General features: G+C 34.6%; 1 protein-coding gene across 1 annotated transcript; it reads right to left on the bottom strand.

Moving 5' to 3' along the window:
* Positions 1 to 8,259: 8,259 nt before the first annotated feature.
* Positions 8,260 to 10,402, bottom strand: LOC114141910 (uncharacterized). The gene is made up of 7 exons (XM_028012812.1): positions 10,263 to 10,402; positions 10,016 to 10,181; positions 9,801 to 9,893; positions 9,650 to 9,706; positions 9,316 to 9,417; positions 9,105 to 9,233; positions 8,260 to 9,018 (listed from the first exon to the last, which is right to left on the bottom strand). Exons 1-7 carry the CDS (start codon positions 10,292 to 10,294, stop codon positions 8,989 to 8,991), a joined length of 609 nt encoding a protein of 202 aa, XP_027868613.1. The 5' UTR covers positions 10,295 to 10,402; the 3' UTR covers positions 8,260 to 8,988.
* Positions 10,403 to 17,462: the final 7,060 nt, after the last annotated feature.

Raw genomic sequence — 17,462 nt, 5'->3', positions numbered from 1 at the left:
ATGATCTGGTTCTTCTGACTCGTATCACCAATAAGAATCAGTTCTTTCGGCATCCAGATGGCTCTTCACTCCAAATTGTTGCATGCATCTGGATAAATGATCAAAAATGTAATTCAATCCCTTAATTAGTTCAAACAGTTAAACTCATGAAGATTCTTTTTATGCTCATTTTGATGATTATTATATGAGCCCAATGAAAAAAGAGATTTTAAATAGAGGATATTTATGAAAATACGAGCCTTCAGATGATTATGAGGCAAAGCCCGTTCAAGAGTGTGATTCTTTGTGGCAGCCAGTCAGATGGATTATGAGCAGTCGTGATTTTTTAAATCATTGTTTAAAGTGAAATTTGCCAGTTAATGAGTCCTTCAGATATTTTGTGCTTTGTCAATAGGAACATCTGTTTGCCACTCTTGAACCAGACATGTTAGAAGAATGATACATGGACTAAAGAGAAAAAAGGACTGGACTGTTGCTCAGTGATACAATCTACTCTTTCAGAAAAAAAACTTTCCTTTTCATTTAGATATCAAGTACCCAAAAATGGAGATAAATATCCATATCCTTTGCAAAAACGTTCTGACCTTAATTGTTCAAGTGAGTCAGTACAGTAAGGTGGCTCAGTCATAACTGGCACATCAGGTGAGTTTTCAGCTGAAGGACTTTAAACCATGACAAATCGTTTTAAAAATCTATTTGAGTGACCGCTTCAGTTTCTTCAGGTGTAACATTAAACACAACGAGTCAATGGAATAAAGCAATTTATGAAATGAAGTGGAGAACAGATGTCTAAAACCGAACAAACAACATTGTCTAGGTTTTTTTTTTGGTTGTTGCTCACTCAGAACTTCTCACCAATGAAGATTTTTAGACAACTGAGCGAGATATAAAAGCTTTGAAAGTTTTAATAAAATGTTTTTCCTGGAATACAAACAGCGACTTCCAGGGAATGTTGAAAAAAAAAAAACAGCCTGATTTGCTTTGTGTTTGTCTCCCTCTTGTGGCCACTCATGACTGCACATCTGGCTTCCGATGAGAATCGTCACCCACGCTAGCAATTTTCTGAATATGTAGAAGTATAAATTTAAAAATATTTATACTTCTACAACAAATTTAATATTTAAATATAAATTTGTGTCTAAAATGTAAAAGTTTTTACCGTAGTTTTGTAAATCTTCTCCCCAAACTTCCATCTGTACAAATGAACATTAGTATGCACCAGGGTTTATTGTTTTTTTTTTTTTTAAATAAACATTAAGTGTTCACTATGCACTTTCCCGTCTGTGCCTAAGTTATTATCTCATACAAAGCAGGATGTTGTTAGTGTGTTGATCATAAATAAATAAATACATAAATAAAAGCAAACATAGAGTTAGAAGTGCTGTAGTCTCAACGTTCTCCATCTAATGGTGTTTAATTGTTTAGCTGTATGATATTCAAAAAATTATTAAAATAAATATATATATTATATATTAATATATTTGATAATATATTGCATTTACACAGTTTACTTATGTTCGAGAAATTAACAAGATGAGTCAGCAACACAATACGGTCAAACAGTTATTTTAGGTTTAAGAAGGTTTTAATAGTTACAGAGGGTTTTTTTTGTTTGTTTTTTTGCATTTAATCTTGCAAAAGACTTATATCACTTCTCACCTTTCGAAATATAAAATATCTCGTATCCAAAATGAAGCCTCTCTATACATATTGTGCACTTTGAAGAAGTACAAACTTCTTTTGTTTTTGGAAAGGTTGAGCAAAACTTTAGGCAACCGTAAAATTGTTTCTGCTGCAGCATATGAACAAAAGCTTTTTATAACACATTACTATAATCAGCGGCCTATATTTATTAAACGAAAAGGCAGAAAGCTACATATTATTATGTACTACAAATTGGAATCATTGTGTGCTTTCAAACAGACTTTCCTATTGTTTTTCTGTGAAGCAAAAAAAGAAAAGACAAAAAAGAACAAAATTTGCCAAAATCCTGTTACAGTTTAAGCACTGCACAGGAGCTGATTATTCCTGGTTCTGCTCTGCGTCCATCATTCAGTCCTCCTGCTTCAAAATTATGATGGGCTGCAGAAAAACACAAAGCAAATGAATGACTAAGCATGTTCTGTCATATGTTTAGTAGACATTTATAAGAAAATAACACACATACCAAGGTGTTGAAATGTTCTCTGCACACAGCTTTACTCTGCCAGTAGATCAAGAAGAGCGCCATCATGCATTCAAAGACTAACAGAGTTATGATCAGACCGGTAATTCCCATATAGAACTTCTACCATGAAGGAGAGAGTACAAACAAATACTTAGAATCCTGCAAAGCAACATTTGACTGAATGAAACATACAGTACTTACTTCATTTGTCCAATGAGGCGGAAAAGCACTCAATATGCAAATGTGGAACACATGGAAACCAAAAGCCACCAGTGACCAGAAGAAGCTGAGGATGTTCAGGGAGAATGACAGCTTGGTCTGGAAAGTGGAATAAAGCTGAGTTAACATTCAGATAACGCAATACAAGATGCATCATAAGCTGTAACGTTTTGGGTTATTAGAACAAACCAGTTCACAATATCATTTAGAGATATAAATGTAATATTCTGAAACAGACCAAAGATGTGCCAATAAAATTAGCTTTTGCCTTTTTTTGAGGAACTCCTTCAATTTTTTATGCTTTCCTTAAAATCCCAGAATGTGTGACTTACCACATGCATGTTTGGACATTTCCCTGCAGCAAAGGACACCATGCCAGAGATCAAGAACTAACAAAACAATACATCATGTTAACTGGGTGGAAATATAACCATATCAGATCAACAAAAAGGTTAAATATGTGGGCATTTCAAATATTTTTACCAAAACACTTGGAAGAGTGAAATTGTAGATCTCGATTGATGGCAAAATCCACCCAAGAGCGAAAATAAACACACCAGCAATTGCTTGAGCTGCCTAATGAGAAATTTAATTATATAAATAAATAAGTAAACAGAACAAAGAAAAATCTGCGGATTCTTTTGAGAGACAAGCGCGTGCCTATGATTTAGTTTACAGCACAAGTCAGTGAAACTCACCCCCAGAGGTTTTGGCTTCCCTCGAACGACAAACACCTTGAAGTTGTCCCTGAACACACAGTGGAAGTTCTCCGGCATCAGCTGACCCTCCCGAATGTTCTTCAGGCTTCCGATTGGGATGGTGATGATCATTGACTCGTTGCAAATAAACGTCTTCTTCATTTTCCTGTAAAGCCATAAAATGTTAATACAGCTCATGTTGCTGATAGTGATCAGTTACTACACTTTTTAAAAAATTGAAGGTACTGTGGTGGTGCAGGGGCAAAGCACCACCCACATGTGGAGACCTTCGTCTTCAAAGAGAACATCACAGATTCGAGTCCCAGCCTGGTGACATTTGCCGCATGTGTTCCCCGTCTCTCACTACCCACTTTCCTGTATAATTACTCTCAAATAAAGGACACTAGAGTTAATAAAACCCTAAAAAATATTTTTGGAAAAAAAAAAAAAATTGAAAGTGGCTTAACTTGAAAATGAAAATTTGCCTGCTGCCTTGAAAATGCAATTAAAATCAACAAGATTGTTTTGGGTTTAACTCAGAAATTAAAGAGACAAGTTGTCTAAACATTGCTTGTTTGTTTTTTTAGTTCTGATAACTCATTAATCTTGAAATGTGACTTTTAACTTAATACTAGAATTTAAACCAAGTATTTATTTTACAATATGCAAAAAAAAAAAAAAATTAACTGCCCTCACCTTGTTAAAGGAGCGAACATTCCTGTGTTTTTTTTATTCACATTTCAAGTTAAAATAACTATTTATTTTACATTAGCCCTTTCATGCATAGTGGTCACTACAGTGGACAGCTTTCTAAAAGCCATTTTCTTGTGCTTCCTGTGGATTTTTATGTTATAAATGCACACAGACCACTGAAGTGGACACTAATGCATCATAAAATATACCATCAACTACTGGCCATCAGCTGCAAATGCAAGAAATTATTTTTGTTAAATACAATATGGCCGACAGACAAAAAAGCATGAGAACCGACCCGGTCCCTCCTTCTACTGTAGACGACTCTTGCAAGTAAAAAATATATAACCCCTAAGGAACAATACTACTGATGTATTTTTCAAATAACAACTTTGTATTTGGACAAAATTACAATTGATCACATAAAAATAAAAAATAATAAAAAAATAATTTTTACAAAAAAATTTTCCTACCTTTTTTATGCCTTAAGAAAAGAATTTTAAAAAATGGAAAAAAAATTCTGACACAAAGGATCATAATTCATGCATCAGAGGGTTAAAATCATTTAAATTATTGTTCCAACTTCCATGAACAAAAATTCTGATCTGATAATTAATTTTAAGCAACATCACAATGAATTCTGCTCAAATACATTTAGCGTGTCATAACTTTATCCTCAAGCTTCGCAAAATGATGGTTACATTAAAATGAACGTTTGCCTTTGTAACACACAAGAGTTAAATCAACGTAACACACTTCCTTCTCACTCACTTCTCACTCTGGAAACATTCCTGCCTTTTTCTTCTTTCATTTTTTTAAGTGCTAAACTAAAAACTCTTGTTTCTTCAACTCCTGGAAGTTTGACAAAATTAATAAAAAGCTAACAGGACTTAGTGTAAGTTTATCTTTCACTAACACACACATTTAGGTAAAAAAAAAAAAAAAAATCTAAAACCTCCACGATTCATTTGACTTAAAGAGTAGAAGATAGTAGACACAACTAAATGCGGATCGAATGTTTTCATTAAAGCCAGCTTTACCTTTCCGTTCTTCCTCTGCTCGATTTAGACTTGAAATTTGCAGCTTTCTCACACTTACCCGATGAGGAAATGACATTCAAAACCAACTATCTTCTCTTGCTAAACCTAACCTGACTTTAACCAGAAAAAAAAACACACACACACACACACACACACCCCTGCTTTTGACCAAATTTAGTTGTTTTGCGGAGACGTGCGTCAGGTTGAGGAAGTTAATGTGGGTGAAGACCTCATGTGTGTCTTACGAAAATTAAAATGATGAGATGATGAGAATCTTGCTGAGACAGAGAGCAAAATAGAGATCAAAGGAAACACGGTACGATAAAATATCTTAAAATCTATTTCTTCATTAGACAATAGAAAGATTTCTTGAATAATTTTACTGTACAGGCAGGAGAAGTTTACGATTTTCAATATCTTCTATTTTTATATTTACTTAAATATGAATACATTTATATTTATTTATAAATTTATTTGCATGTTAAATTAGAAATCTACTTTCGGAACATAATTTTCCAATCAAATATCATTCTTTCTGGTAAAAAAAAAAAAAGTGTTTTACTTTTGTTGGTTGTGTCACACTTTTTGTTGTGCCAAAAATGAGTTAAATTAGGATGGGGTTTTTTAATCTGCAAATAAATGTTACAAATTTACAAATGGAATACTGTGACACTCACTTCTTGTTGGATTGTTTTGTTTTGCTCTGGTGTAGCACAATCTTTTTTGTAAAGTAAAATAAACAACTTAAATTTTACATACCCTTCATAGTTATCCTACACATTTTTCTACTTAAAACATTTTGCAAGAATTATGAATGTGTGGACAAGCTTTTCTTTGAACTTAGATTGGAAAAGTTGACTTCTGCAAACTGTTGGTACCTCTCTGTTAATGACCGAACGACCCATACTGGCCACTGGAATAACTTCAAACTGACAGAAGCAATAACAAAATAAAAATTCACTCAAAACTAAAAGTCAAGTAGGTGCTTCTGAATTGTGGTTCAACAAAATGTAGCTACCTTTTGAAACAGGCCAGGGCAAAAACGACTCTACCTGTAATTTCATATTATCACAGTTGTAACAGCTTGACTTGCTTTGGATTTGTCTCCCTCTTGTGGTCACTTGTGTCCAAGAGGACCCCGTGGTAAGAACACGGAAGAACCCAACACCCAAGGTAGCAAGTTCCTAAATATGTATAAATTTGTCTAAAATGGTAGAGGGATTACCATGGATTTACAACTACCATCCCTCAAAAAACATGAAATGTTCTCTATGTTTGTACCTAAGTTATTATTATCCTATTTAAGACAGGAAGTATTTTAGATCATAAGTAGAAAAATAAGTAATTAAATAAATAACACAGACAGAAAACCTGAAGTTACAAGTGTTGCTTTGCACAATGTAGTTCAGTCAATATTTTACACCAAGGGTGCAGAATAAAAGCCAGTATTTTGCATGTAATGAAAGCAAACAGTGCATTCAGGTTGAGGGAGTAGCAAAAGGTCTTGGTGGAATTCAAATAGAGACAACAAATAGTCTACAAGAACGCTTAAAAAACTATTTATTGTATCCTGTCTCCAAAGTCACCAAAGACAGGAATAGACACAGTAAATCTGCCTTGTCATTTAGTTATTTTGTAATTACGTTGTTTGTTTGTATTGTTTTTCACATTTTAATATTTAACATACCAGAATGTGCAAGTAACTTTCTACTTTTATCACTCTGATTACATAATTTTTAAGATATTAAATCAGGTATTATGATCGAATTGCTTGAGCAATTTCTTTCTAGCATTTACATTTTTATTCTTTAGTAATTTCTTTGACAGCCACTTTTTACTTGTAGTTGAATATTACATTGTTGGAGAAGTGCTGATTTAATATTTTTGGCATCTCTACCCCCATCTGTCTGTTTGACTTGGTAGGTTCATTAAACCCACTGTGTTTATGCTCTGAAAAGTTATTTGTCTGTCTCTGTCTCTGTCTCTGTCTCTGTATCTGTCTCTGTATCTGTATCTTGATATATCTGAAAACATATAGTGACATTCAAAATGACTTAATAATGTTTTGCATACATTTATGTAGTAATTGGATTTGCTTCATATTTAATTTGATGTAATTAGTGATAACATGTATACTTCTGTTTGTAGCTTCATAACACACTTGTAGACTGTTAATGAATAAATGTTATTTCATTGTAATTTCTCTGCACAGGAATTTCTACAAATAAAACACACATATTAGCTGGAACATAGGCTTCTGAATCAGTGCATTGCTTTTCTCCTTCATGAGTTTCCTCCGTAAATCTTTTCTCTCTCTGACTCTGAAACCTTCTCATTTTATTTCTTACACTAACATATTTTTCTTTACTTTCATCTAGTTTTTCACCTGTTGCTCTTCTTCAAACGTGTTCCTCCAGGTTTCTCTAAAATGTTTACTCTTTCAGTTCTTGTTTTCTCTTCTTCCTGGTCTTACCTCCATTTTTTGCCACCGAACAAGGCTCGTCTCTACTTTTAAATCCTTTTCGCTGTCGTCTGCAGTTTGCGAGTGTCATGTTTTCTTTTTAAATTGCTATTTCATAAGAAATCTATGACAAAATCAAATTGTGTGAATTTAGCACGTTCACACAAGCACTTTTTGTCATTGTAGCCTATTTATTTCCACAGTCTGACAATAAGTGTGCAGCATAGTTCAAATGTGTGACCACATTAATGTGGTCCACATTGTTCTTACAGAGACATCGGTAAAACAGCCCTAATTATTATTTTTTTTGTATTTCAACAAGTTTGTTATTGTGTTTATTGTAAGCAAAATTAGGGGGATCTGCTAAAGCTCCTAAAAATCACACTGTCTACAAGCCAACAAGGGGCGTATTAAACCGCGACGGTTCTTCATCTTCGACAGACATTTGATTCATTGCTCACTTAGTTGGACTTTAACTTTGTGTATTAAAACATTACTTGGAGAACTCAGTTGCTCCACTCTGCTGGGCTGCAGACAGACCGCCTCATTCATTTCAATTTCAGCAGCGTGTGCGTCCCCACAGCGGGAGACGGCGCAGGGACGTAACTGAGTTTTATTTAGTATAAAGCTTAATAAAGCTAAATTAATTTGAAGGCTATAAGAGACTTCTGGGGAAAAATGAGTTTAGTTTTTGTGCATGGTTAAAAACGTTAGCGGGGCAGTTGCCTTCTTTTCACCCTTTGCAGATCTGCCCCTGTACAAACAAATACAATATCTTTTTTCAGTTGAACAAATGACAGTAATTTATTCTAAATATCAATCAAATTTAACAAATGCCTATTGGTAGTATGTCACTTATATATCAAATCTTTTTATGTCCTTTTTTTAAATCTTTTTATGTTCAGTAAGAAGACAAACAATTAGCAAACCACCCACATTCAGAGATGAGTTGATAAGACAAACATGAACATGAACAAGCAAAATGCTCAAGGTTTTTTAATAGTTACGGAGTTCAGTATTCATTTATTTATTTTACCACAAATAAGTGAAAATTATTTATTTCGAACCTGATAGAAGTATAAAATCCCACACAAGAACAAGGAATGCAAAAAATACATACATTTTTGCACCACGATAATCTTAACATGCTCAAAAAGTTGTAGGAAGAAGTAAGAAACTTGAACTCCTACCCCACAAACTCATAACACATTATAAAATCACTCTCATTATAAAATCAAATAAAAGAAATTTTAAAAAAGTAAACGTAGGTTAATTCATTTTCCATTTTTTCTGGATATACATATGTTCAAATATATACATCCATACACACACACACTCAAATGCGTTAGCCTCAGTTTACATATACACATTCTGCTGTCACCCATATTTCTATATCTTGTGAAAATAACCTCCTTATATTTTTCCTTTTACATTGTATTAAATTTTGACTTTAACTCCTCATTTAACTTGCTCCAGTATTTTACCCCATGAATTGAAATACAAAAGAAACTTTACAGAAGAATACTTTCTAAAGCGTACTGCGATTATTAGCAGTGATGTATTGGAATACACATTATCTTCTTTTAAACAGACTTTCTTGTTATTTGCCTTTGAGCAACAAAAAAACAAAGTAACAAAGAAAGTTTAAGGCAGCAAAATAAAAACGTACACAGGAGTTGATTATTTCTGGTTCTGCTCTGTGTTCATCATTCAGTCCTCCTGCTTCAGCAATATGATGGGCTGCAGAGCAAAACAAAGCAAATGAATGACTCCACATGTTTTCATATATGTGGCAGAGAAACTAATGAAGAAAATAACACACATACCAAGGTGTTGAAATGTTCTCTGCACACAGCTTTACTCAGCCAGTAGATCAAGAAGAGCGTGATCATGCATTCAAACACCAGCAGAGTTATGACCAGGCCAATAATTCCATAAGCTATCCTCTCATAATGCTAAATAATGTGGACAAACAAATACTTAGAATCCCGAAGAGCAACATTTGATAGAATGAAACACATTGATTTTGTGCTATACCGGGCCAAATGGAGGATGTGAATTAAACTTGCCCACGCAGAAACCAAAAGCCACCAGTGACCAGAAGAAGCTGACGATGTTCAGGGAGAATGACAGCTTGGTCTGGAAAGTGGAATAAAGCCGAGTTAACATTCAGATAACGCAATACAAGATGCATCATAAGCTGTAAGGTTTTACATGAAGTTAAACCACCACACCATTTAGAAACACTATATATGTAGAATTGAAATGAACACATTTTTCTCAAGGAAGCTGTGCCAAAAAATAATCACTCTTTGTCTTTTCTTAGAGGAACTCCTTTTAATGTTTTTTCATTATAATTCATTTGACTTACCACATGCATGTTTGGACATTTCCCTGCAGCAAAGGACACCATGCCAGAGATCAAGAACTAACAAAACAATACATCATGTTAACTGGGTGGAAATATAACCATATCAGATCAACAAAAAGGTTAAATATGTGGGCATTTCAAATATTTTTACCAAAACACTTGGAAGAGTGAAATTGTAGATCTCGATTGATGGCAAAATCCACCCAAGAGCGAAAATAAACACACCAGCAATTGCTTGAGCTGCCTAATGAGAAATTTAATTATATAAATAAATAAGTAAACAGAACAAAGAAAAATCTGCGGATTCTTTTGAGAGACAAGCGCGTGCCTATGATTTAGTTTACAGCACAAGTCAGTGAAACTCACCCCCAGAGGTTTTGGCTTCCCTCGAACGACAAACACCTTGAAGTTGTCCCTGAACACACAGTGGAAGTTCTCCGGCATCAGCTGACCCTCCCGAATGTTCTTCAGGCTTCCGATTGGGATGGTGATGATCATTGACTCGTTGCAAATAAACGTCTTCTTCATTTTCCTGTAAAGCCATAAAATGTTAATACAGCTCATGTCGCTGATAGTGATCAGTTAGTAAAGTTTCCACTGATGCCAGCTTCACCTTTCCATTGTTCCTTTGCTCGGTTTAGACATGAAATTTGCAGCTTTGTCTCATTTGTCCGAAGAGGAAATGACCTCGAATGTCAATTCTCTTCGCTCGCTGACTCCCCACCTTCATGCAACACCCCCACCATCTCTCACAGCCACAAGAAGCTTTGCAACCAAACAGACTTAGAAAAACACACACTTTTAAAAGGTGAGACTGTTCATGCAGAACGAGTTTGTTTCTGTAGAGTGCTTCTTTTTCAGTAAGAGAAACATAAAAAAGTGCAGAAAGTGCAGAGTTTGATTCAATGAAGCAGTTTTGCAGAGAGGAGTGTCAGGTTGAGGAAGTTAAAGTGGGTAATGACCTCATGTGTGTTTTAGGGAAGTAAAAATAATGTCTGTAGAGTGACGCCTGGCTTGAGACAGAGAGTGAAAAAGATTCTGCTCGAGTGAAACTCGGTAAGTTGTTTTCTAGAAAAATGTTTTTCCTAATTACATGGCTGAGAGATTTCTTGAATTTTATATAACAAGCAGTTTTTGGGATTAAAATATGTATCTTAGTTATCTTTTTTGCAAGTTTAATTATGAAACTATGTTGTAAATTTTGTGATTAAATATTGTAGCATTAACAAGTTTCTTTTTTTCTGGTTAAGAGTTGTTCTGCTATTGCAGTTTATTGTACCGTTTTTTTTTTTTTTTTATCAAAAATGATCTAAATTAGTGTGTGAATTTTAAGCATTCTTCATAATTATCCTATTAACCAAAGCCAACAATAATATAAATGTCTTCCTATTTTAAATTTTGTAAGAACTCCAATGCAAAGACAAAATTCTCTTAGGATTAACCACATAAAAGTATTTATCATATCAACCTTACGTAAATTAGTCAAGTCTTTTTTTTTCTTAAATCTATGTCATACTGGAGAGCACGATACAGGAAGATCTCGATGAATTAGAAAATGTTTGAAAAGTTTGTTGATTTTAATATTTCAGTTTAAACAGTGAAACTCTTATATTACATTGATTAATCAGAAAAAGAGTGATATTTATCACCCAGTTTCTCAATTAGAGAGGAAACAAAATGTGATGCCCATGCAGAGTTTGTCCTTAAGCCTTGGCTTCAGCTCATTTTACATAAATAACTGCATCAGTCAGTGCAGAATGATTTGGAGGCGATGAGCTTGTGGCCCTGCTGAGGCGTTAGAGAAGCTCTGGTTGCTTTAATAGTGGCCTTCAGGTCATATACATTGCTAAGTTTGGCGTCTTTCTTCTTCTGGGATTCCATGGTCAGTAAAGCAGGTATTGGTGCTTTTGATGAATAAAATCAGCATCTTGAGAGGGTTTGTTAGCAAAGTGAAGCATAAAGTCGTCTAAACGTTTCTACTAGATGGCTGTGCTGATGTTGAACTTGACACAACACAGTGAGCGAAGAGCTGTGGATGACATGACTCTCCCTAATATCACTGATTGCGGAAACTCCACTCTGGATTCAAAGCATCAAAGATTTTGTAGATGTTTTTGCACTCGTCTGACAGATTCTGGGACATTGATTTCCTCCATTCTTTTTTAAAGTTTCGTTGGCTCTACTGGCCTTTATTTAAAAGTAGTTCAACAGGAAAGAGGGTAATGAGGGAGGGGAAGACATGCAGCAAATGTCACCAGGCCAGGAATCGAACCACCACAAGGACTAAGGGCTCAATAAGTGGGTCGTGTTTTGCCCCTGCGCCACCACAGCATCCCGTCTGTTGACCGTTAAGACTGTCCAGGACACAGCATAATATTTCCACCTTTTAAATAATTGTTTTTTATTTTTTGTAACATCAATCACATTTTTCACTTTTCAGAAAACACAAACCTCAAAATTAACAGCAATAAATATACTAAATTGCTCAGTATTTTTATTTTTTGTTAATCTGTCCTAATATGTTTGATTATTTAAATGAATTTCTAATGTTGTACTTTACTGAAGTGTAACTTTACCTGCAGTTTTTCAGGACAATCTGACAACATCTTGAAGTTGTAATTGTCATTTTGATAACACTGCTAAAATGAAACGGAAGCACATAAATAGAGAAATTGGAGGCACCGCGTGGCGTAGCGGTAGAGCGGACACATTTATTTACAGAGGCTGTAGTCTTTGACTAGGCCGTCCTGGACATCTTCTCCTTTGCCATTCCTGTCTGGCAACTGTCAAAAAAGTAAAATAAGTAAATAAATAAAAACTTTTAAAAACAGCACTGTTTATATAGGTAATTATGAGTTTATTTCTTTAGGTTAAAGAAGCACCATGGCCTCTGCTGATGTAGACATGGACATCCATGAGGAAGATGTGCCACTGCAAATGGGAAGGAGACAACCTCCTCCGCCGCCGAGTCAGATCCGATATTACCAGGCTTCAGAGATGCTGCCGGAAAAAAAAGGTCAACTGCACGACCTGCTACAGAAACAACCAGCTGTGTTGGGGGTAAGAATGTGGAAAATATGTAAAAAAACCCCCAAAAAATCAGTCTGCTCTTTTTAAATTATAATCACACAGAAACGCCTTGTACGACCATAACCAAATCTGGCAAAATCTGGAAATTTGATAATGTACCAACAACCTCATACACGTGGTTTAAATAGACACTAAAGGTCACCAGCTTTACCCATGTTTTGTGCACTTCTGGTTATCTGCTGAGTATTTAAAAAATAGAAAATTTGTTTGGACTCATGATGGACCTCTGCACGTTTCATCCAGTGCTGCGCTGGCGTTGCAGGATCTTGAGCCGAAAGGAGACATTTCAAAAGTTCTGTGGGAGAAAACAGTAAAACTTTATAAGAAAATGATATAAAGAAAAGTAGGCTTTTAAGCAATGATGTAGCAACAAATAATATAATAATAGTCAATAATTTGATAGTTCTGCTAATTTAAATGCAATAAAGCCAATAGCATAATAACTTCACAGTAATTGTTTTTTTTAATTCAATTACATAAGAAATGGTACAGTTACTGGTCAGTATACACTAAGTAAACAAATGATCACTATTCTCAACATTTCAAACTATCAAAAATAATTTATGTTAATTAGTTGAATTTTATTCCTTAACATATGGAATTATACATGAAAACATTTAAGGAACTACACAATATTCTAAATAAATTTCTGTACAAAAATCCATCCAATACTTTATTTAAAGAGATAGTGCAGCAGTACAGTATATAAAGGTAATATATGTAGTTCATAGTAATACAGTGAACATGTACTTGTTGAATGCTTATGTTGACTATGAAAAATAATTTATCCATTGTTATATATGAACTGCAAAGGAAAAATAGGATTTTCCATTTTATTCTCACATTATCAGCTGAAGTAATGACTTAAGCCTTTAGCACAGCTTTTTAATGGAATAACGTGACACATTACTGACATTGGTGCAAAATGATTATTACCTTGTTGGCAAGTATAATGTTATCGGCTGTTATTGCATTATTGGTTGCTATGAAAGGTTAAAATAAAAAAGGGAAGTGAATTAAATACAACTGTCAGGCTCTAAAAAAAGAAGAAAGCATAAATAACTTTAGATGGCACGCAGGATTCTAAGAAATAAGTCTAAATGTCACATTAAAGAGACACTATCGGATGCATGGTCAGGAGAAAACTGACAGCAAGATGGAAGGAGCAGGTTAGAAAATACTGAAGAAAAATGGGATGTACTTGGCAATCCCTGCAAAACAGAGAAGTCAACCTTTCCCTGAGGTACCGCAGCAAATAAATGAAGGTTTTGTTGTCTGTCCTGCTCAACCTTCTAATGCCTGTTTCCATCAAAACAGACTAAGAACTTTACCAGTTTTCCAAAAAGTCATCAAGTTGTCATTGATGTCAAAGCAGGCAGTACCAAAAACTGCTTATGTACGTTTTTGATCAGGTTTGATTGGTTGACAACTTATAACGCTATAAAAGTTGCTTGAAAATTCAGAATTTGTGCCAGTGAGGTGAACTTAGATCATTGAGCTCAACAGACAAAAGAGTGTTACAACAGTCTGACAGCCAATACATCACGTACCAGTAACAGCTGGAGGCTTATTTGTCCTACATATCAGAAGATAGTTTCTAGGACAACTACATGAGATGAGATTTTCAGATGCGGTATGAAGGCGAGCTCGTTAGGAGGTGAGCAGGAGAAGCCTTCAGTCTAAACTGCAGATCTGCTGCACTTTCTCAGAAGACAAAGCGCCAAGACTTTGTTAAATAGTTCATCTGACAGTCAAAAATGAGATCAAGATTTAGGCTGAGATAACATGGCGGAGGCAAAAAGAAGCACAGAGATGTTTTTCTGCACTTCTGGGCAGCAGCAAGAGGAAGTTTATGGGTTAGGTTATATTGAGTCTCATGTACGTGCAATGGCTGAAGTTTCACACTTTATAATCCAGAACTCCACAAGTGTGCAAGTATGCATTTAAAAAAAGAAAACTGTTGTATTACATAATTAACACAATTTTATTTTTCCCATCAGCTTAGCCCTTTCTGTTTGTTGCTCAGGATGTGCTAGACTTCTTGTTTTTCACATACATCACTGGATCGCAGTAAAAAAAACATCATGCACACAAAAAATTACTCCTACCCCTTTGTCTACAGAAAGATATATAGCTAAAACTAAACTACAACACGAATCTATAATTTCATATCTATCAAAATTAGAATTTTAAAATGTTAAATAAAAGTTGTTCATGTAGCAAAGGTAAGAAAAAAGACTATTGGGGTAACAATGAAACTGGAATCTAGAAAATAAATATGTTATCTTAACTTGAATGAGGAGTTGTGATTAAGATTAAGTTAATCTTAATGTGTTTCTTAATCTTAACTTTAGTAACTTTATTTTTCTTTACTGCAGTAGCATATTCTTACACTGATAACATCTCTAAATTATGACTCAGTGGTGAAAAATAGGGGATGTTTTTATAACACCAGTTTTGTCTGAATTAGTGGAAACCATAAACATTCTCATAAAACAAACACAACTTGTCTAAATCTATCCCTTATTCATCTGATAATTCAGCTGAATAATATGTTTGTTCAACTAAAACAATTCATTGATGGATCTTTAAGTAAAATCCAGTTGAATCTGTGCGTAATTTAATGCCAGGATAAATGAAGTTGTTGTCCGAAGGCCTCAGAGAGTAGAGAGCAAAAAGTATCCTGAATAACCACAGTTACTCTGGAGGGGCTGCAGAGATCTGCAGCTCTGCTGGACAGAAAGAGTTTGTACAAGTGAAATTCTTTGGACTTTATGATAGAGTGACAAGAGAAAAGCTACTGTTGACAGAAAGTTGTCAGAAGTTTAGTTTGAGGTTACTAGAAAGCGTGAAGGGGGCATAGGAAACGTGGAACAACAACAACAACAACAACAACAACAACAACAATAATAATAATAATAATAATAATAATAATAATAATAATAATAATAATAATAATAATACAGACCTTTGGGCACTTAAATAACTTAAAAACAACATTATATGTAGGAGAAAACATAAGATACAGAAACCCTTCAGCTGTGAGTTTGACAATGAGAAACAGCAAAAACAAAAACAAGTCTATGACTTTAACTAAAATGTGCAGATTCATCATACTGTGATGATTTAAAAATGTCTGCTGGAGCTCAAACATTTCATCCAGCTTTCACGTTGTGAAATATCTATGCATTCACAATATTTCTGCATGTGTAGAAATATCTACACATCCACACACAAAAGTACAAAAACTACGTATCTCCCTGAACACACCATTCTCACGCTGAAACATAATGGCAGCAACATCAGGCTGTGAGGCAATGCTAGAATGAAAACCTGTCCAAAAGCTGCAAAGCATGTTGAAATAATCTTCAAACCCACATTTCAGGTTATGATTGTAACATATGATAAGTACAAATTTTAGTTGTTGTTTTTTTAACCTTTACTTATTTCTACATTTAAGTGTTAACTTTTGCACATTGTGTGAATTTCCAGTTGTATTTAAATCATCTGATATTTTGCTACTGCATTATAACTTATTTCTGGTGCATCAAAAAATAGGCGTGAAAAATAATCTTCACTCGTCTTTTGGTCCTCATAACAAAATAATTTGTTCTGCTTTCAAACATATTTAGACACCGATACATACTGTACTTCTCTGTTCATCACATTTGTTTATCAGGTTTTTAGTATTTGATTTATAATGAGCAGCTTGCTGCAGAACAACTTCACGGTGAGATCCTTTCCCGTATCTCACCAGCAAGTACTGCAAGCTTGTTACCCCACCACTGCGCAAAGAACTGACATACATACTGTATATCTCAGACACTAATGAGCACATTGTTTTTACTTACCACCTCTAATAAAGATCACAAGGTTATTTATTGCTTGCCAGATAACAGAGAATATTATTTTCCATTTCTTATTGCACATCTAAATTAAACACGTCTCCTACTGCTTGCATCAAAACTGCCTGTTCCTTAAAAACTGAGCATTTTTCCACTGAAGTAACCCATCTGCGCAAATCAATGTTATTAATAGTATTACTTGCAGTTATCTACTTTATCTTCAACCCGATCTCATATACAACCTCTTAGCGCCTTAGCTGACACATCTTTTTTTTCTTTTTTTACTTTCAACCTTTTTCTCTCAGTCTCTGCAGATAATGAGCGGCACCTTCAGTGTCGCAGTGGGCATGCTCTTTGCTGCAACTCAGAAAATGGACCAGTCCCTTTTCTGTCTTTTCAGAGTCTCACAGCTGACCGGAGCCCTTGTAAGTCGTTGCTCCAACCAGCACTAAATCATTTTAAAAATATGTAGCAATAAAAGGAAGTCTGACGTCTACATTCTCCGTTCTTACAGTTTGTAATAGCCGGACTTGTTTCCAACTTGTTGTTCAAATATCCAGCGTTGCTGATGGTGAGACTTTAACAACTTTTTTAAGCAACAGTAGTTATCTATATAAAAAAAAAAAAAAAAAAAAACTATGCATGACTTTTTGCCATTACAGGTGTCAATTGCAGTTAACTGTGGCTGCATTGTTGTAGCCATTATTGGTGCAATTCTGATAAGTGTCGACCTGGCTCGGTGGAATCAAGAAAATGATCCGTTTTTGAGAGTAAGAGTAACACCAAAACTGATCCCAATACATTTATCAGCAGAAGCTCACATAAATATTTCCATTGTGACAATATTGTTTATTAATGATGTTTTTTGTTTGTGACAG

Source organism: Xiphophorus couchianus, chromosome 3 (genome assembly GCF_001444195.1).
Source record: "Xiphophorus couchianus chromosome 3, X_couchianus-1.0, whole genome shotgun sequence".
Taxonomy (NCBI): domain Eukaryota; kingdom Metazoa; phylum Chordata; class Actinopteri; order Cyprinodontiformes; family Poeciliidae; genus Xiphophorus; species Xiphophorus couchianus.
Note: the sequence above shows the minus strand (reverse complement) of the source record. Positions and strands in the feature narration are given on the sequence as shown.